The sequence below is a fragment of the Syngnathus acus genome, chromosome 17 (genome assembly GCF_901709675.1).
Source record: "Syngnathus acus chromosome 17, fSynAcu1.2, whole genome shotgun sequence".
NCBI lineage: Eukaryota > Metazoa > Chordata > Actinopteri > Syngnathiformes > Syngnathidae > Syngnathus > Syngnathus acus.
This window is the reverse complement of record NC_051102.1, coordinates 4398242-4411535: the sequence shown is the minus strand read 5'-3', so window position 1 is coordinate 4411535 and position 13294 is coordinate 4398242. Positions and strand designations below refer to the sequence as shown.

General features: G+C 39.7%; 2 protein-coding genes across 4 annotated transcripts; both read right to left on the bottom strand.

Annotated features, from left to right (window-relative positions):
- Positions 1 to 60: 60 nt before the first annotated feature.
- dpydb (dihydropyrimidine dehydrogenase b) lies at positions 61 to 8557 on the bottom strand. Of its 2 annotated transcripts, XM_037275585.1 has the most exons (26): positions 8399 to 8523; positions 7328 to 7433; positions 7064 to 7174; positions 6896 to 6978; positions 6729 to 6816; positions 6458 to 6619; positions 6084 to 6280; positions 5728 to 5809; positions 5415 to 5502; positions 4963 to 5070; positions 4724 to 4893; positions 4447 to 4657; positions 4178 to 4362; positions 3770 to 3985; positions 3487 to 3651; positions 3311 to 3379; positions 3155 to 3238; positions 2911 to 3031; positions 2686 to 2805; positions 1962 to 2104; positions 1745 to 1799; positions 1533 to 1654; positions 1291 to 1440; positions 1089 to 1151; positions 860 to 937; positions 61 to 338 (listed from the first exon to the last, which is right to left on the bottom strand). In XM_037275585.1, exons 3-26 carry the CDS (start codon positions 7127 to 7129, stop codon positions 174 to 176), a joined length of 2991 nt encoding a protein of 996 aa, XP_037131480.1. In that variant the 5' UTR covers positions 7130 to 7174; positions 7328 to 7433; positions 8399 to 8523; the 3' UTR covers positions 61 to 173. The 2 variants fall into 2 exon arrangements, with proteins under 2 accessions (XP_037131480.1, XP_037131479.1); XM_037275584.1 differs by lacking the exon at positions 7328 to 7433 and having other exon boundaries at positions 8399 to 8557.
- A 320-nt stretch (positions 8558 to 8877) lies between these two features.
- Positions 8878 to 13207, bottom strand: odr4 (odr-4 GPCR localization factor homolog). Of its 2 annotated transcripts, none has more exons than XM_037276707.1 (14): positions 13075 to 13207; positions 12664 to 12767; positions 12217 to 12333; positions 12039 to 12131; positions 10962 to 11068; positions 10849 to 10885; positions 10520 to 10663; positions 10345 to 10440; positions 10176 to 10223; positions 9896 to 10018; positions 9715 to 9829; positions 9420 to 9623; positions 9225 to 9278; positions 8878 to 9051 (listed from the first exon to the last, which is right to left on the bottom strand). In XM_037276707.1, exons 2-14 carry the CDS (start codon positions 12760 to 12762, stop codon positions 8981 to 8983), a joined length of 1308 nt encoding a protein of 435 aa, XP_037132602.1. In that variant the 5' UTR covers positions 12763 to 12767; positions 13075 to 13207; the 3' UTR covers positions 8878 to 8980. The 2 variants fall into 2 exon arrangements, with proteins under 2 accessions (XP_037132602.1, XP_037132603.1); XM_037276708.1 differs by having other exon boundaries at positions 13093 to 13183.
- Between the last annotated feature and the right edge of the window lie 87 nt (positions 13208 to 13294).

Genomic DNA, 13294 nt, shown 5'->3' with positions numbered 1-13294 from the left:
GTGGAACACGCAGAAGAAGTACATACTGTATTGTCCAAGTCTGATGATCAAAAGGGAACAGAATTGGTTTCATGGAGAATAGCACAATCAAATATGAGCAAATACAGATCTTGTGACAGATTTCATCCATGTGTTAAAAGCCAGACAGGCGGAAGTTTTGTATGACTTTTGCTTCAGCAGACTGGATTGATTGGCACACCTCTCTTGGGTTGATATGGTGTTGTCCTGTTAACCATCTTGATGCAGTCTATGATTGGACAGACACTCAGGCATAGAGTACATCCAGTACAGCTGTCAGTCACAAATGGAAGATGGGTCTCTGGGTCAAACGTTATAGCCTGTCGAGACAAGAAGCAACATGCCATGAAGACACAAACAGCATCCTTTGTGAAAAGAAGCAGGATAAATAGATAGTGACACTAATTCTTTGAAATCTGCCAAGCCAGCGTTAACTACATCAATCCATTTTTGACTGCCTACTCTGTTGAGGGTCAAAGGTGAGCTAGAGCATGTCACGGTATAGATGGCATGTACCCTGAACCCGTCGCCAGTCACTCGCCCTTGCTTTCACACCGGCGGGCTGTGAGTCTTCAATTAACTTACCAAGCATGTTTTTAAAACGTGAGAGGAAACCAGAGTACAAGAAAACATTTACGAGAAGTGTTTGGGCTGAAGTTCAAACTAAGATCCTCTGAGTGTGAGACTGTGCTGCCCACTTCAGCTACATGTTAAAGGTAGGGGGAAGCAGGATAACAATAAAAATATTTAAGATTTATAAAAAAAAAAAAGTGCTCTGCTTATCTTCACTGGTTAACACGTCATCTCATAGTTGAGTTCTGTGTGAATTTATTGTATATACCTGATAACCAGAGTCGTTGCAGGTCATGTAACATTTCCCACAGTTGATACACATCTCCTCATCAATCAGAGCCTGAACCTGATGAGTAGGACAAATGAAATATCATAATGAGACCAAAATCTTAAAATTAATTGTTTTAATTTTCCTTAAGTGTAATACGAGCACTACCTGTAGAATTCGTAAGCTTTTATCCTAGTTTGACGCAAGTAAATGCAACATCAATAAATACCTGCTCCATGTTGTTAAGCTCTTGATAGGCTCCGATGTGGCGCAACGCTCTTGCTATCACATCCTGCAGACAAAGGGCCAGAAAATAAATATTAATGAAATAAACATGCATTTATGTGGAGCGTACACAAAACTTTGTTTTGTTTTTACATTTCATTAGAACAAACCATACCAAACTAAAATTTTGTATGCACGCACAATACCTTGACAGCTGGAACAGTTTTTTTAGGCGTGTTCATTTTGGACACGGTGGCTTCCATCACATCAGCACCCTCAGCTTCTCTGAGATGTTTTTTATATTGTGCAATGGCCTCTGTCCTCTTCTGAAGGTATGGTCCAAAACTTGGGAGACTCTACACAAGCATTTTCTCGTTTCAATCAATTCAATCAAATCAATTTCTATCAATCTTATCGTTTTAAAGTCACCAGAGTTAATATACAGTACCAGTCCGACGAGGTCTTCCAGTCTCGGAATGGGTTTTCCTTTCTGATGTCTCTCTGTTGGAGGAGACTGTCCCTCCCAGTCCTTCATCTCAAGGCTCTTTAAGTAGAGCAAGGTCTTCAAACCTATGCATACACAAAACACTCAACATGATGAGTTCACAAATCATAGCAAATTTATTAACACAGTGCAAATACAAAAATATTATTTCATACCCACACAGTAGTCCTCAATCAAAGTGAAGTCTTGGTTCTGAACAGCACTGCACACCTGTGTATACACTTTTTTAGTCAAACAAACCATATAAAAAAGTAAAATAAAAAATTGAAATGGAAATGATGTGCCTAACTGTAAGGTAGTAAAACCATGTGACTTATTCTGGCCAATCAGCAAATAATAAATTAGCACAAAAACATGTCATGATATTGTCACCTGTAGCACTGAGGCACCAGTATGAAGAAACTGTAAACCGGTTTCTGCTGAGTCAATCCCCCCAGTGGCCAAAACTGGAAAACCGGGAATCGCCCTGGCGATGGCGGATACAGCTCGGAGAGCAATTGGTCTGATGGCATTGCCTGCACAAATGATCATACAAATCCATACATGTGGCAGTGATTCATAAATTTCTATTCATTTTTATTCACCCATACCTCAAAAAGTAAAAAAATTAACTCAAAAGTGAATGTTTAGCTTTATGGTCCAATGATGAATTACATTTTAATTACCGTATTTTCCGCACTATAAGGCGCACCTAAAAACCTCCAACTTTCTCAAAAGCCGACAGTGCGCCTTATAATCAGGTGCGCCTTATATATGGACCAATATTGAGCCACTACAGCAGGCGTGTCCAAAGTCCGGCCCGCGGGCCAAATGTATATATCTTATATATGGACAAAGTTTTAAAATGGGCCATTCATTGAAGGTGCGCCTTATAGTGCGGAAAATACGGTAGGATGTGGATCTGGAAATTTGAGACTGATCCAATATTGTAACAGGCTAAATTTGAATTCTCAACTTAATTGTGTCCATTCAACTTAGGCTTGGCTCATGAATTCAAGATGGGTTTTTGGAATTGCATTGTTAAAAATGTCTCAGGTGCATTTACGAGAAACTGCAAACTAAAAGATGTGGCACGTTTGTTAATATGTGTTTTTACCTGACACCCCTCCATATGTGGTGCGTTTGGCAGCTCCAACACCTGGCCAGGGTGAACCATCTGCCTTCAGTCCCATCATACCCGAAACTGTATTTGTGGCTGTAACGCCATCTGCTCCACCTGAATTACACATTTGTTTTAGGTTATGGAGCCTGTAGTCATACACAGTAATTTTACACACAAGTCATACAAGAAGTGCATCGGAGTAGGAAAATATATGCATACCTTCATAGGCAGCCTTGGCAATATCGACAATGTTGGTAACATTTGGTGTCAGTTTGGCAAAGAATGGGATGGAAGAAGCAGCTCGCACCCAGCGACAAATGTTACGCACCAGCACAGGGTCCTAATGTGTAATGTACACTGTAAATGACCAACGCTTTCAAAATGAGTGAGTGAGTGAGTGAGTGAGTGAGTGAGTGAGTGAGTGAGTGAGTGAGTGAGTGAGTGAGTGAGTGAGTGAGTGTACCTGCCCACAGGCCAACCCCATGCCTCTCTCTCCCATCCCATGAGGACAGGACAGGTTCAACTCCAAAGCATCAGCACCTGATTTCTGAAGGGATATGTACATATCAATTTTATTTTCAAAACAACATCTTTGCAACATGACGTGTATAAGACGTACCACAGCCATCTGAGCTAGTTCTGTCCAGTCTTCCTTGTTGTAACCGCACATGATGCTGGAGATCACAACCTGATTGGCAGAAAAAAAACACAAAGCATGTTTTTTCCATAATTGATTGCAATAGAAAAGTATAAAAAACCCAAATTAAAATATAATAAGTAGTGATGAAAACTTGCATTATTTGGAAAGTCTTGCTTAAGCTCAGCAACTGATTGACACCAGTAGGCTGCTGTCTTTTCACTGATCAGCTCGATGTTGAGGAATGATCCCTGACCTGGTCCAAAGACATGACCAGAAGTTGTGCCACGTACAATACGGGGAGAAACATTAGTAACCAGGTCCTGCAGAGACAGAAGAAAATAATCCGGCTATTAATTATACAATCAATTCACTGCAAAATATCTGGGTTTATTATGTATATATACACAATTGGGCATTTTGAAGCAAGTATGGACTTACTTTATCCAATCCAAAGGTCTTGGTTAACGCAAAACCCCATCCTTGTTCGAAAGCTCTTCGGATCATGGCTGCGCTGGTGGTGGGAGGGGCAGAGGCCAAGCCGAATGGGTTGGGAAACTTTATTCCGCAAACATCGACACTGATGTCCACCTGATCAATAGCACTGTAGAATAATGGCATCTTTGGAATTGTATCCACTGTCTGGCCATAGAGGGACTGCAGAATGAAAACAGAAAGGATTATAAAAATACTCTATATAATAAATATCTCATTATACTAACCCATAGTTTTATAACTTGCTCTTTACTCCAATGAAGTTGTTTTCTTTTAATATTTTTTTCTCGGATTAATTTAAATAAAATTTAAATTTTAGGGTTAGACAAAAAGACAGAAACAGTGGTTCACTACCTGTATGTATCTATGAATATGCCATGAGGCTTGTTTGCCATCATTGACTGATTCCACTGTGGTGTTTGCCAGTCCAGCAATGTCTCCCCCTGCAAACACCCAGGGCTCACTAGTTTGCATGGTTTCAGAGTTGATCTCGGGAGTACCCCAACGAGTCATCTTGACTGGAGACATAGCTTCACTCACTGCATATAGAATAAACATGCAACAAACAAAGGGTCAGTTTAGTGGATCATCAAAAAAATGACCCCCTCCATCCGTCTGATTACCTGCCGGCTCACTGAGCATGGAACCAAAAGCACTGATGATGTAATCTGCCTTCAACCGTACAACTTGGTCCTCATCTTCCAACCAATTTCCATCCTCGGCCTCCTCGGTGCGACAAAACTGTAATCCGGCGACGTGTCCATTCTTCATAATGACCTCTCTGGGAGAGAGGAAGGGTAGGAACTCGCATTTCTCCTCTTTAGCCAACTCCATCTGACCAAAAAGCGACATTAATCACTCTCTCCTTATCCACATCCATTTCTCCATGCACACCCATACCTCCTCGGGAACAGCCCTGACATTGGTGAATCCCTTCCTGAAACAGACAAACACTTTCCTGGCTCCACAGCGGAGGGCAGAGGTTGCACAGTCGAAAGCAGTGTCGCCGGCACCCAGAACAATCACCACTCCTCGTAACTCGGGGAGGGTGGAGCGACACTGGCACATCCCTGGAGGGAGAGAGAGAGAGAGACGGTGAGTAAGTGTGTACATGTTTACATGTGTGCGTACTGCAAAACCTTTTTTGCTTGCTGTGGCCACCATGGGCAGAAAATCTTTGGATGTGAAGAAGCCTTGATCCATGGATAAACCCTGAAAGATTTTTGCTCTGTTGGCCTGAGGTAGACCTAAAATTACACACAAAACTCATAATTACCTTTAAAACGTGTCACAAAGCCATCTGCACAGTTGTTGAAATCATTGGAAATTCTAAAGTTTAATCATATAAATTATTAAAATTGTTACTGTAGTTATTATCAAAGTAAAAATGTCATATTCTTATCATAAATTTCATAATTTTGCCATCCTGGGATAATACACTGTACAGTTTTATTTTCATTATTTTGCTTTTTTTTTTTTTTTAAATTCAAGTTATTAAATATTTCTTGCTTTACAAAGCATTACTTAAAGCAACCTAACTTAATTTCCCCATTGGAAAATACATTTGTCATTGAAGTTGAAGAGGACTCACCAATTCCAATGAAGATTGCTTTGAATCCATCTTCTTTCAGAGAAGTCAGAGTCATTCCGTTCATACCAAGACCCTTCTCACATATGACCTGATATGGATTACAAAGCAAGACTTCTTTAGGAAGGACTTAAAATAATATACAAACAGTAATACATTTTTTTTAAAAACCTATTACTTATACCACATTTCTGTTTTGCGTGGCAGAATATTTTCTCAAAAATTACCAAAAATGTTATTTTTGGTGGCTGTATGTTGGTGGAGGTATCTTTGCTGTACATGCTTAAGAACATAGTAAGGTTATCAGAGATCATACCTTGACACCAAGGTCCTTCATCAAGTCTATTTCAAATTGGACAACCTCATATGGGAGACGGAATTGGGGGATTTCGGCTGTGCTGCATGAGAGGACAAAGGTCATTTTGTTTTTGCATTATGTTGTTGATAGGCCTCCTGTAATTTTTTTTCCTCAAAATGTGTGCTGTATGTAAATATCCCTCACACATGCCAAAGTATGAATACTAGCCAGAATGGAAAAACTAAACCTTAACAACAAACAATAAGTTTTAAGTTTTAATTGAGACACTAGTTTTATACAGGATTTACTTTTCTCCGTTAATATAATACAACTCACAACAAACTACACCGTTCAATATGATAGAGTAACAATACCTTAGCCCTCCAGTGTATTTCTGTTTCTCAAATATGGTAATTTGATCATATCCGAGGCGGCCGAGAAAAGAGGCACAGCTAATGGAAGCAGGGCCGCAGCCAATAAGAGCAATCGGTGCATGGTAAGACTGCGGCATCTCATCGGGTGGTGGTAGCTCAGGATTTCGGATCTGAGGGATGCCCATCTTACTAAACACCTGTGAAGATACGCATAGATCACATATTAGGCTTGCTTCCAAATCCATGCTGCTTATTCGCACTTGGATGGCGGAGTGCATCTAAATTGCTAAAGCCAGCAGCAAAACATTATTAGTGTCTTTGTGCTCATTCAGTGGAAAGTATTTTTATGTTTGCAACTTTGTGTTTGTTTTTACCTCAGTAGCAAATTGCTGCAACCCTCCGATGTTAATGGGACCTTCTTCAGAGGCATACAGGTTGCAGCCCCCAACACACAGCTCCGATGTGGGACAGACCATTCCACAGGTTAGACCAAGAGGGTTGTCTGACAGGATGGCCCGTGCTGCTCCATAGTAGTTCTGACATGTAGGACATACAGTAAACACTCACATTAAAAAAAAATCTTGACAATTATCTGAGACGTGAGCAGTTTTTACACTTAAGTGCAGCTCTGAGTGTGTACAGTACCTTATTAGAGATACTTGTAATAAATGACTTGATGTCCAAGTTAGTGGGACAGCTTTTCTGACAAGGAGCATCCACACATTTGAGGCACCTAATAAATAATTGACACAATTGGCACATTTATTAATGTCATTTGTAATATGTGGTGAATAATAGGACTCCATTCTCACCTCAGAGCTTCTCGAAGAGCTCCACGTTCACTCAGGGTTGTGTGTTTTATATCATCAAAGTTGTTCTCTAACTTAACACAGGACTGAGAAAAGAAATGAAAAAAAAATATTCTTGAGGAATTAAGGGAAATGCTTTTAGAGTTGTTTACATTAAAGTCAAACACATACATCGCAGCTTCTGTCAGGATTACGTTTCCAGTGTTTCTTTTCTTTCTTCTTGTACACCGTGGACATGATCTGAGTATGAGTCTTGACCCTTGGATTCAGAGCCAAGATGCTCTAAAAAAAATAGATGTCAATCAGTCAAAGGGAAACAATTGTCATGAGTTATGAAACATGTTTATTTTACACATACACATTCTTGTTTTTCCCCCTTGCGCCTTTCAAAATTTATATAACATTTTATTTTTGCATTGTTTTTTGCGAACATACCTGTTATCTCGCTTCATGGCAAAACACTGACGTTATGGAACATTCTGAGAAGTTTGCTTGTTTGAATGGTTGGGGTCGAGTAGATAAGATACCAAAGGTCATTGCACTGTGGTTTTGTGACCAGTTGAGGATTTCCACCAAAAAAAAAAGTAATGAGTGACATATCGTTTTGATCTACAACTAAAAGAGCCATTCTGACACAAGTGAATATAGTAAGAGAAGAAAAAAACGCAATCATTTCAATCAATTTAGATTTGGAGATTATTACGCAATTCGTTGTTCAGTTGTACTGGCATAAATGTATTTTGCAAATGTATTTTCACATAGTCATGTTGTTAATGAAGTACTTAGATCGGAGGTGTCCAAACATTTTTTTCAGAGGGCCGCATCCAGAAAAAAATGCAACTTTTAAATGCTTTAACTTTTAAACACAGTCAAATAAATCAATTATACAATGTTTATATTAGTGATTTAGAAAAAAAAACAGCTACTCAAGGCTTTCTAATAAAATTGATTCGGCAAATAGCTGAGGATATCATTTCAGTTAGAAACAAAACAAGAACAATCTAAAGTAAGACGACCTTGACACTAAGCAGAAAGTGTAAGAAAACATTTTTGAAGGCTGCTCACCCGAATGCCATCCCCCCCAAATAAACAATCTTGTTTACCTGCAAGTTGAACACTAAAGCCAAACTGTGTCAGGGTTTTTACTTTGTGGACCTGGATTTGCAATCTTTGTCGAATTATGAAATAGAATGCGGCTGCAACTTCAAGAAATATCTTACGGCATTTTGCACTGACAGGTTTAGATTAGGTCAATCTACACTCAGTGCATTCCTCAAAACCTCATGTGACTTTCCAGGATTATTATGTAACAATCTTAGCAAAACCCATTGCTTATCCAAAATATTTGACCCAAATGCGTGCAAAATAAAAAAAAAAAAAAAAAAGATCACACACATTTTTAGATGGACAACAATGAATTTACATTTTGTAGTAGAGTGAGCACCAACAGCAGTATTTGCTCCATTCTTGTGCCAAGTTGTACAGAGAAAAAACACAAGTCGTTACCTCAATATCTGGAAGATCTTTACTTAGCATGACACCTCTTTTCTCTGTTTCAGCAGCAGCAAAGATTTTCTGTAGTTTCAAGCTGCTTCTGCAAATCAGAGAGTTCTGTAAACTCTATCAGCTTCTTCTTACACCACAGTCATTTGAAGCCTCTTCTACTACACTTGGCAATTTAAACTACTGGGTGGAGCTTATTGGAGGCTCCAGTGCTCAAAGTTTAGCAGTGCTGAGCAGGGGTTGGATTCAAATGTCCATTGCAACAACACTCTGGAAAGATTAAACAATAACCATAACAGACCGTCGGTTCCAAACTCCTCTACTGAGATCGTATATATTTTACCATGGTTTTTAACTCACTCTGACGGCCAATTGTAACGTTTGACAATGACATGAAGGTGCAAAATGTTTTTATTGTGAGCAATATCAATTTAGAGCTGCTTATACTCATTTTTAAACAGAAAAAATAAGGCAGTGTTTCATTTTGGCAATTAGTCTTTATGTGTGTCTAAAAACATATTACAAAAGTCTGATACAGAAATGATTTAATCTGGATTTGACAATATTTTATTTTTGGTATGCATGTCAAATGTCATTGAGGTAGAGCATTGAAGCAGCAGTGGCGAGTAGGGCGACAACAGTGGCCATGGCAACACCTAAAAAAAAAAAAGAGCAGAATCAGAACAGTGCATGCGTTAATACAGTAACACCATAGTGATGTGCAACGGTTGACATTATATACTAGAATTCAAAATTTCTAAAGTACAGCGGTTCATACTAAAGCAGCTTTATCAACAAACAGATGCAAGAAAATGTTGCTGTAGTTCACCTATGTAGTTGTTTCTTTTGGGTTCTTGCACTTCAACAATTTCGACAGCGGAATCTGAAAACATAACACAATCTTTTAATCACCCTCGACAAAATAAAATGATGTGCAGTAACTAACTTTAAAAACAAGTGCAATGTTGCGAAGAAAAACACATTTAGAACCACAAAATTTGACTTCATAAAAAGAACGTATCACCTTCGAGTTCTTCACTTTCTATGATTTCAGCAGCAATTTCCTGCTTGGAATCCAAGTTTTGATCAGTTGTTTCGATGTCCAACATTTCTTTCAACCTGTCAATGACCTCAGACGGGTCCTCGTCGTTGAACTTGTAGTCAGACACGCATAGAGTCCCACTAACTTTTGCAGGACAAAAGACACGATGAGGGAGGCAGAATTGCTCTAAAAGACACGAGCAATTAGTGTTAATTTTCATACAAACAAGCCTGGAATGGTTCTTCAGAATTGAAACCAGCTTCCACGGTCTAAGTACCTGTCCCTTGTTTGTCTCCGCTGATTCCTTTGCTCTCATTTTCTGTCGCCACAAACTCATCAAGCTGCATCTGAACTCTCGTGACCATGGTAGAAACCACATCTCTCTTCAGCATCTATATGAATATTGGATATTTTAAGACAAAATGTTTCTTACAAACATCTACTGTGTTAAAAGCTACCTTCTCAGCCAGTTTGGCTTTTGGTTTATTGTTGTGTATGTAAGCTCGACTATGGATGGCTCCGCTGATTGACAAGCAGCCACCACACTGTTGGACCGCATCTCTTGAACTGTCCTGTTGGTTCTGCCAAACAGAAAGATCACGCCTTCTACCAAACTGTCGAGGAACCTTTTGCATATCATATGGACATCAAGACCAAGTAGGGGACGACATAACTTTTAATTCATTGCAGAGTAATTGCATTAAGTTGTGTAAATGTTACAGTGTGGTTGCAACTTACCGGAGTGACGAGCAGCTGAGCAGTGAGCGTGTGTCTCACATTCCTCTTCTGCAAAGTGTGTATCAAACACAATTTTAGAATTTTATTCCCCAGACCTATCTTTGTATGTACTGAATGTGTGTCTTGGTGTAAAAGTCTGAAACTTTATATTATATTAATTTATATTAACCTGTCCTGTTGTAAGTTCTGCATCTTCAGGCAGCTGTACGCCATCAATCAAACAGACTGCATTTTCGATCTGGTTCATCCAGACATTCAGTCCCTCCTGAAACATAGAAAGTACTTAGAATAAATCCGTAAGCATTCTACTTTGTGGAAGACTGATTTAGTGTTACTACACGTACCTTAAGACACTTATCTATGCTCTTTGAACAGGTTGCGTTTTCCGGTAGCGGAACACATAAGTCCACATTTACACAACAACTCATTGTGGACCAGGATGAATATACGCCTGACTGATATTTCCAATCAGCAGGCTTGGCCAAACTCTGGAAGAGGTTCACAAAAATCCTTGAGTGCCATGGAAAGGTAATTTGCACTAAAGTAAATCCACCACATTTTCACTAAAGTAAATCCACAGTAAATTCACTAGTGGGAGTAGTGGGTGGCACAGACAGCAGAATTTTTTAAAAGAAAGATTAGCTGCAAAGAGCAACTGTGACTGAGAACTCACCTTGGGATCTTTTATATCAAATGTTCTGCAGCTAATTCTGATATAACAGAGTAAAGATATACAACAAGTAATTGTATGCAGTAATTGTAAGTAAATGCAGTGCCGAAGGATACTTTCGAGACTTGGGGCTGACGTGCAGTGTGACGCAGTCTGTGACTTCATCATCAGCAGCTTTCCACAGTATTTCAGATGATATCAGACGCTGAACTGCAAACACCAGCTTCACACAAACACACAAAGATAATAGATGAGGAATAATAGCTAAGAGCTAATAATAAGTAAGAGGATGTTTATGGCCAGTTCTATGCTTTGACAATCTAAGTCAGTGGTTCCCAAAGTGGGCGGTACCGCCCCCCTGGGGGCGGTGGAAAGATCTGGGGGGGCGGTGAGGAAGAAAGGGGCGGTAGGGGGGCGGTAGGGGGGGCGGCAGTCGATTTGTACACAACACGCCGCTCTGGCCCAGTCAGATCCGACAGCATAGACTACAAAAGCAAAAGCTCAGGTTTGTAATTTCAAGCTTGTAATGTTCAGAATTTTATCTTATAATAAAAACCGCATTCTGGCGGTCAACATCATCTTGAGTTCAAGTCAACATGAAATTGGGGACTCGCCAGAACGCGCCGTGTTGTGTTGTGTTGTGTTGAGCTGGTTAGGGCAGTGGTCCCCAACCACCGGGCCGCGGACCGGTACCGGTCCGTGGGTCACTTGGTACCGGGCCGCCAAGCCGCACAGACATTTTTTTTTTATCGACGATCAATTAATTCAGGTCAAGACACTCGTCCCGGTCACGTGACATGTTTCCCCAGTCGAGCCCGCAAAGCCAATATGTGGCGACAGGCTAACTAACCAGGCAGTGAAGCATTCAAAACTGCTTCAACACATGGAGACCAAGCATCCTGCAATAAAAGACAAACCTTAAATCACTTCGGGTGTCATTGTCTCCGATTACGTCTAGATGGGACCGGCTCGTTTCTGAGAAACAAACTCAGTGCTCCCACTAATTCAACGTAATGGTAATGATATTATAAATGTATTATTTATTTATTTATATAAATGTAATCTTTATTTATATAAATGCCGGTCCTTGGGGGGGGGGGGGGGGGGCGCTAGGAATTCACTGGGAAGCCAAAGGGGGCGCCAGCCTGCAAAAGTTTGGGAACCACTGATCTAAGTGAATAAATGAACCTCACCTGACGAAGTGTGGCTAGTGTTTCTTTTGCATCGGCATCAGTAATGATAAACACTCCTAACACAGACAAGCCCCCTGGCAACATTCTGGAAACCTGTACAAACAAACCGATACAGATCATACAGTGGTGAAATCATCTGGTGTCCCATCATGCACGTGAGTTTCTTTATGGTTCCTACCTGTCGAGCATGTTCACTGATCCATTCCTTGTCTAGAGACTTTCCTGCATCAACAAGAGGTTCATCTTTTGGGGGTGTTTGACATGCCATGACAACAAAATCCCTCTGAATTGAGTTCTGAAACATAAAGAAATCAAGGGCATTAGGGCAATCTTAATTTTACAATTGTGCTAATGCAATATAGAGTGAGTCATATCTTTTTTCCATATTATCCCATAAAACTATTGTAAATATCATGAAATCCAGAGTAAGATAATACATACAATTATACATACATTATTTGCTTTATATTCAACCATTCTCTTTTCTCTCTCTATTCTTTAGAGTGAAATAAACATTTATGATCAGTAACTACAATGTAGTAGTAGATGCCAGCCTTTTGTTTTTAATTTATTGCATGTCTGATGAATATTAAGCGCAAGCCACCTCCAACAGATGTTGACTTACCTGCCCAATGACTAGGCCAGTGACATTATCCGATTGTTGAGCACATAGTTTGGACAGATATACCTCCACTGCGTCGTCTACGATGTAACCACGGCCCATCTTGCCTGTACATTAACACATACATTTTAAAATACAATACATTTCATATGTGAGGCTGGAATGCAATGGAGACGTGGCATAACAGAAAACAAACAAGAAGGCATTCAGCACTTTGAATCTAACAATGTGTCATGCACAATAGAATTCATAAACAGCTTTATGGTACTATAGTATGTAGTATATATCTTAAATCAACAAGCAAACAACAATAAAGTCATTTTAGCTAACGACAGACTTTCACCTGATCTTAGAATTTAACGTAGTGAAATACAGAGTCGACAATGATCATTCAATATACAGTGTGGTAGATACCTGCAGAAAGACGCTCACAGAATTATTAATCGAAATGCTGGGATTTGACTACCGGGGTAACTACTTGTGACAGTTTGCGGTGGATCATCGAAATAAATAAAAACTATGTTTACCATAATGCTTGGCGTGTGAGACTTCCGTCGCATGCCTCTGACGTAGAAAGTAATTTTTGTTACATTACTGCAATAATTTATTTCCGTTTTAGTCGTCACAATAAAAA

Coding starts and splice junctions, on each gene's coding strand:
- odr4 (XM_037276707.1), bottom strand. CDS start 12,762: ATGGGCCGTGGTTACATCGTAGACGACGCAGTGGAGGTATATCTGTCC. Junction 11,069..12,038: donor CACTAGCCACACTTCGTCAG/GTGAGGTTCATT, acceptor GTTTGTGTGAAG/CTGGTGTTTGCAGTTCAGCG. Junction 10,019..10,175: donor CTCAGCTGCTCGTCACTCCG/GTAAGTTGCAAC, acceptor TCTGTTTGGCAG/AACCAACAGGACAGTTCAAG.
- dpydb (XM_037275584.1), bottom strand. CDS start 8,428: ATGCTAAGTAAAGATCTTCCAGATATTGAG. Junction 3,652..3,769: donor AGACCTTTGGATTGGATAAA/GTAAGTCCATAC, acceptor CTGTCTCTGCAG/GACCTGGTTACTAATGTTTC. Junction 3,032..3,154: donor TGGGGTTGGCCTGTGGGCAG/GTACACTCACTC, acceptor ATTACACATTAG/GACCCTGTGCTGGTGCGTAA.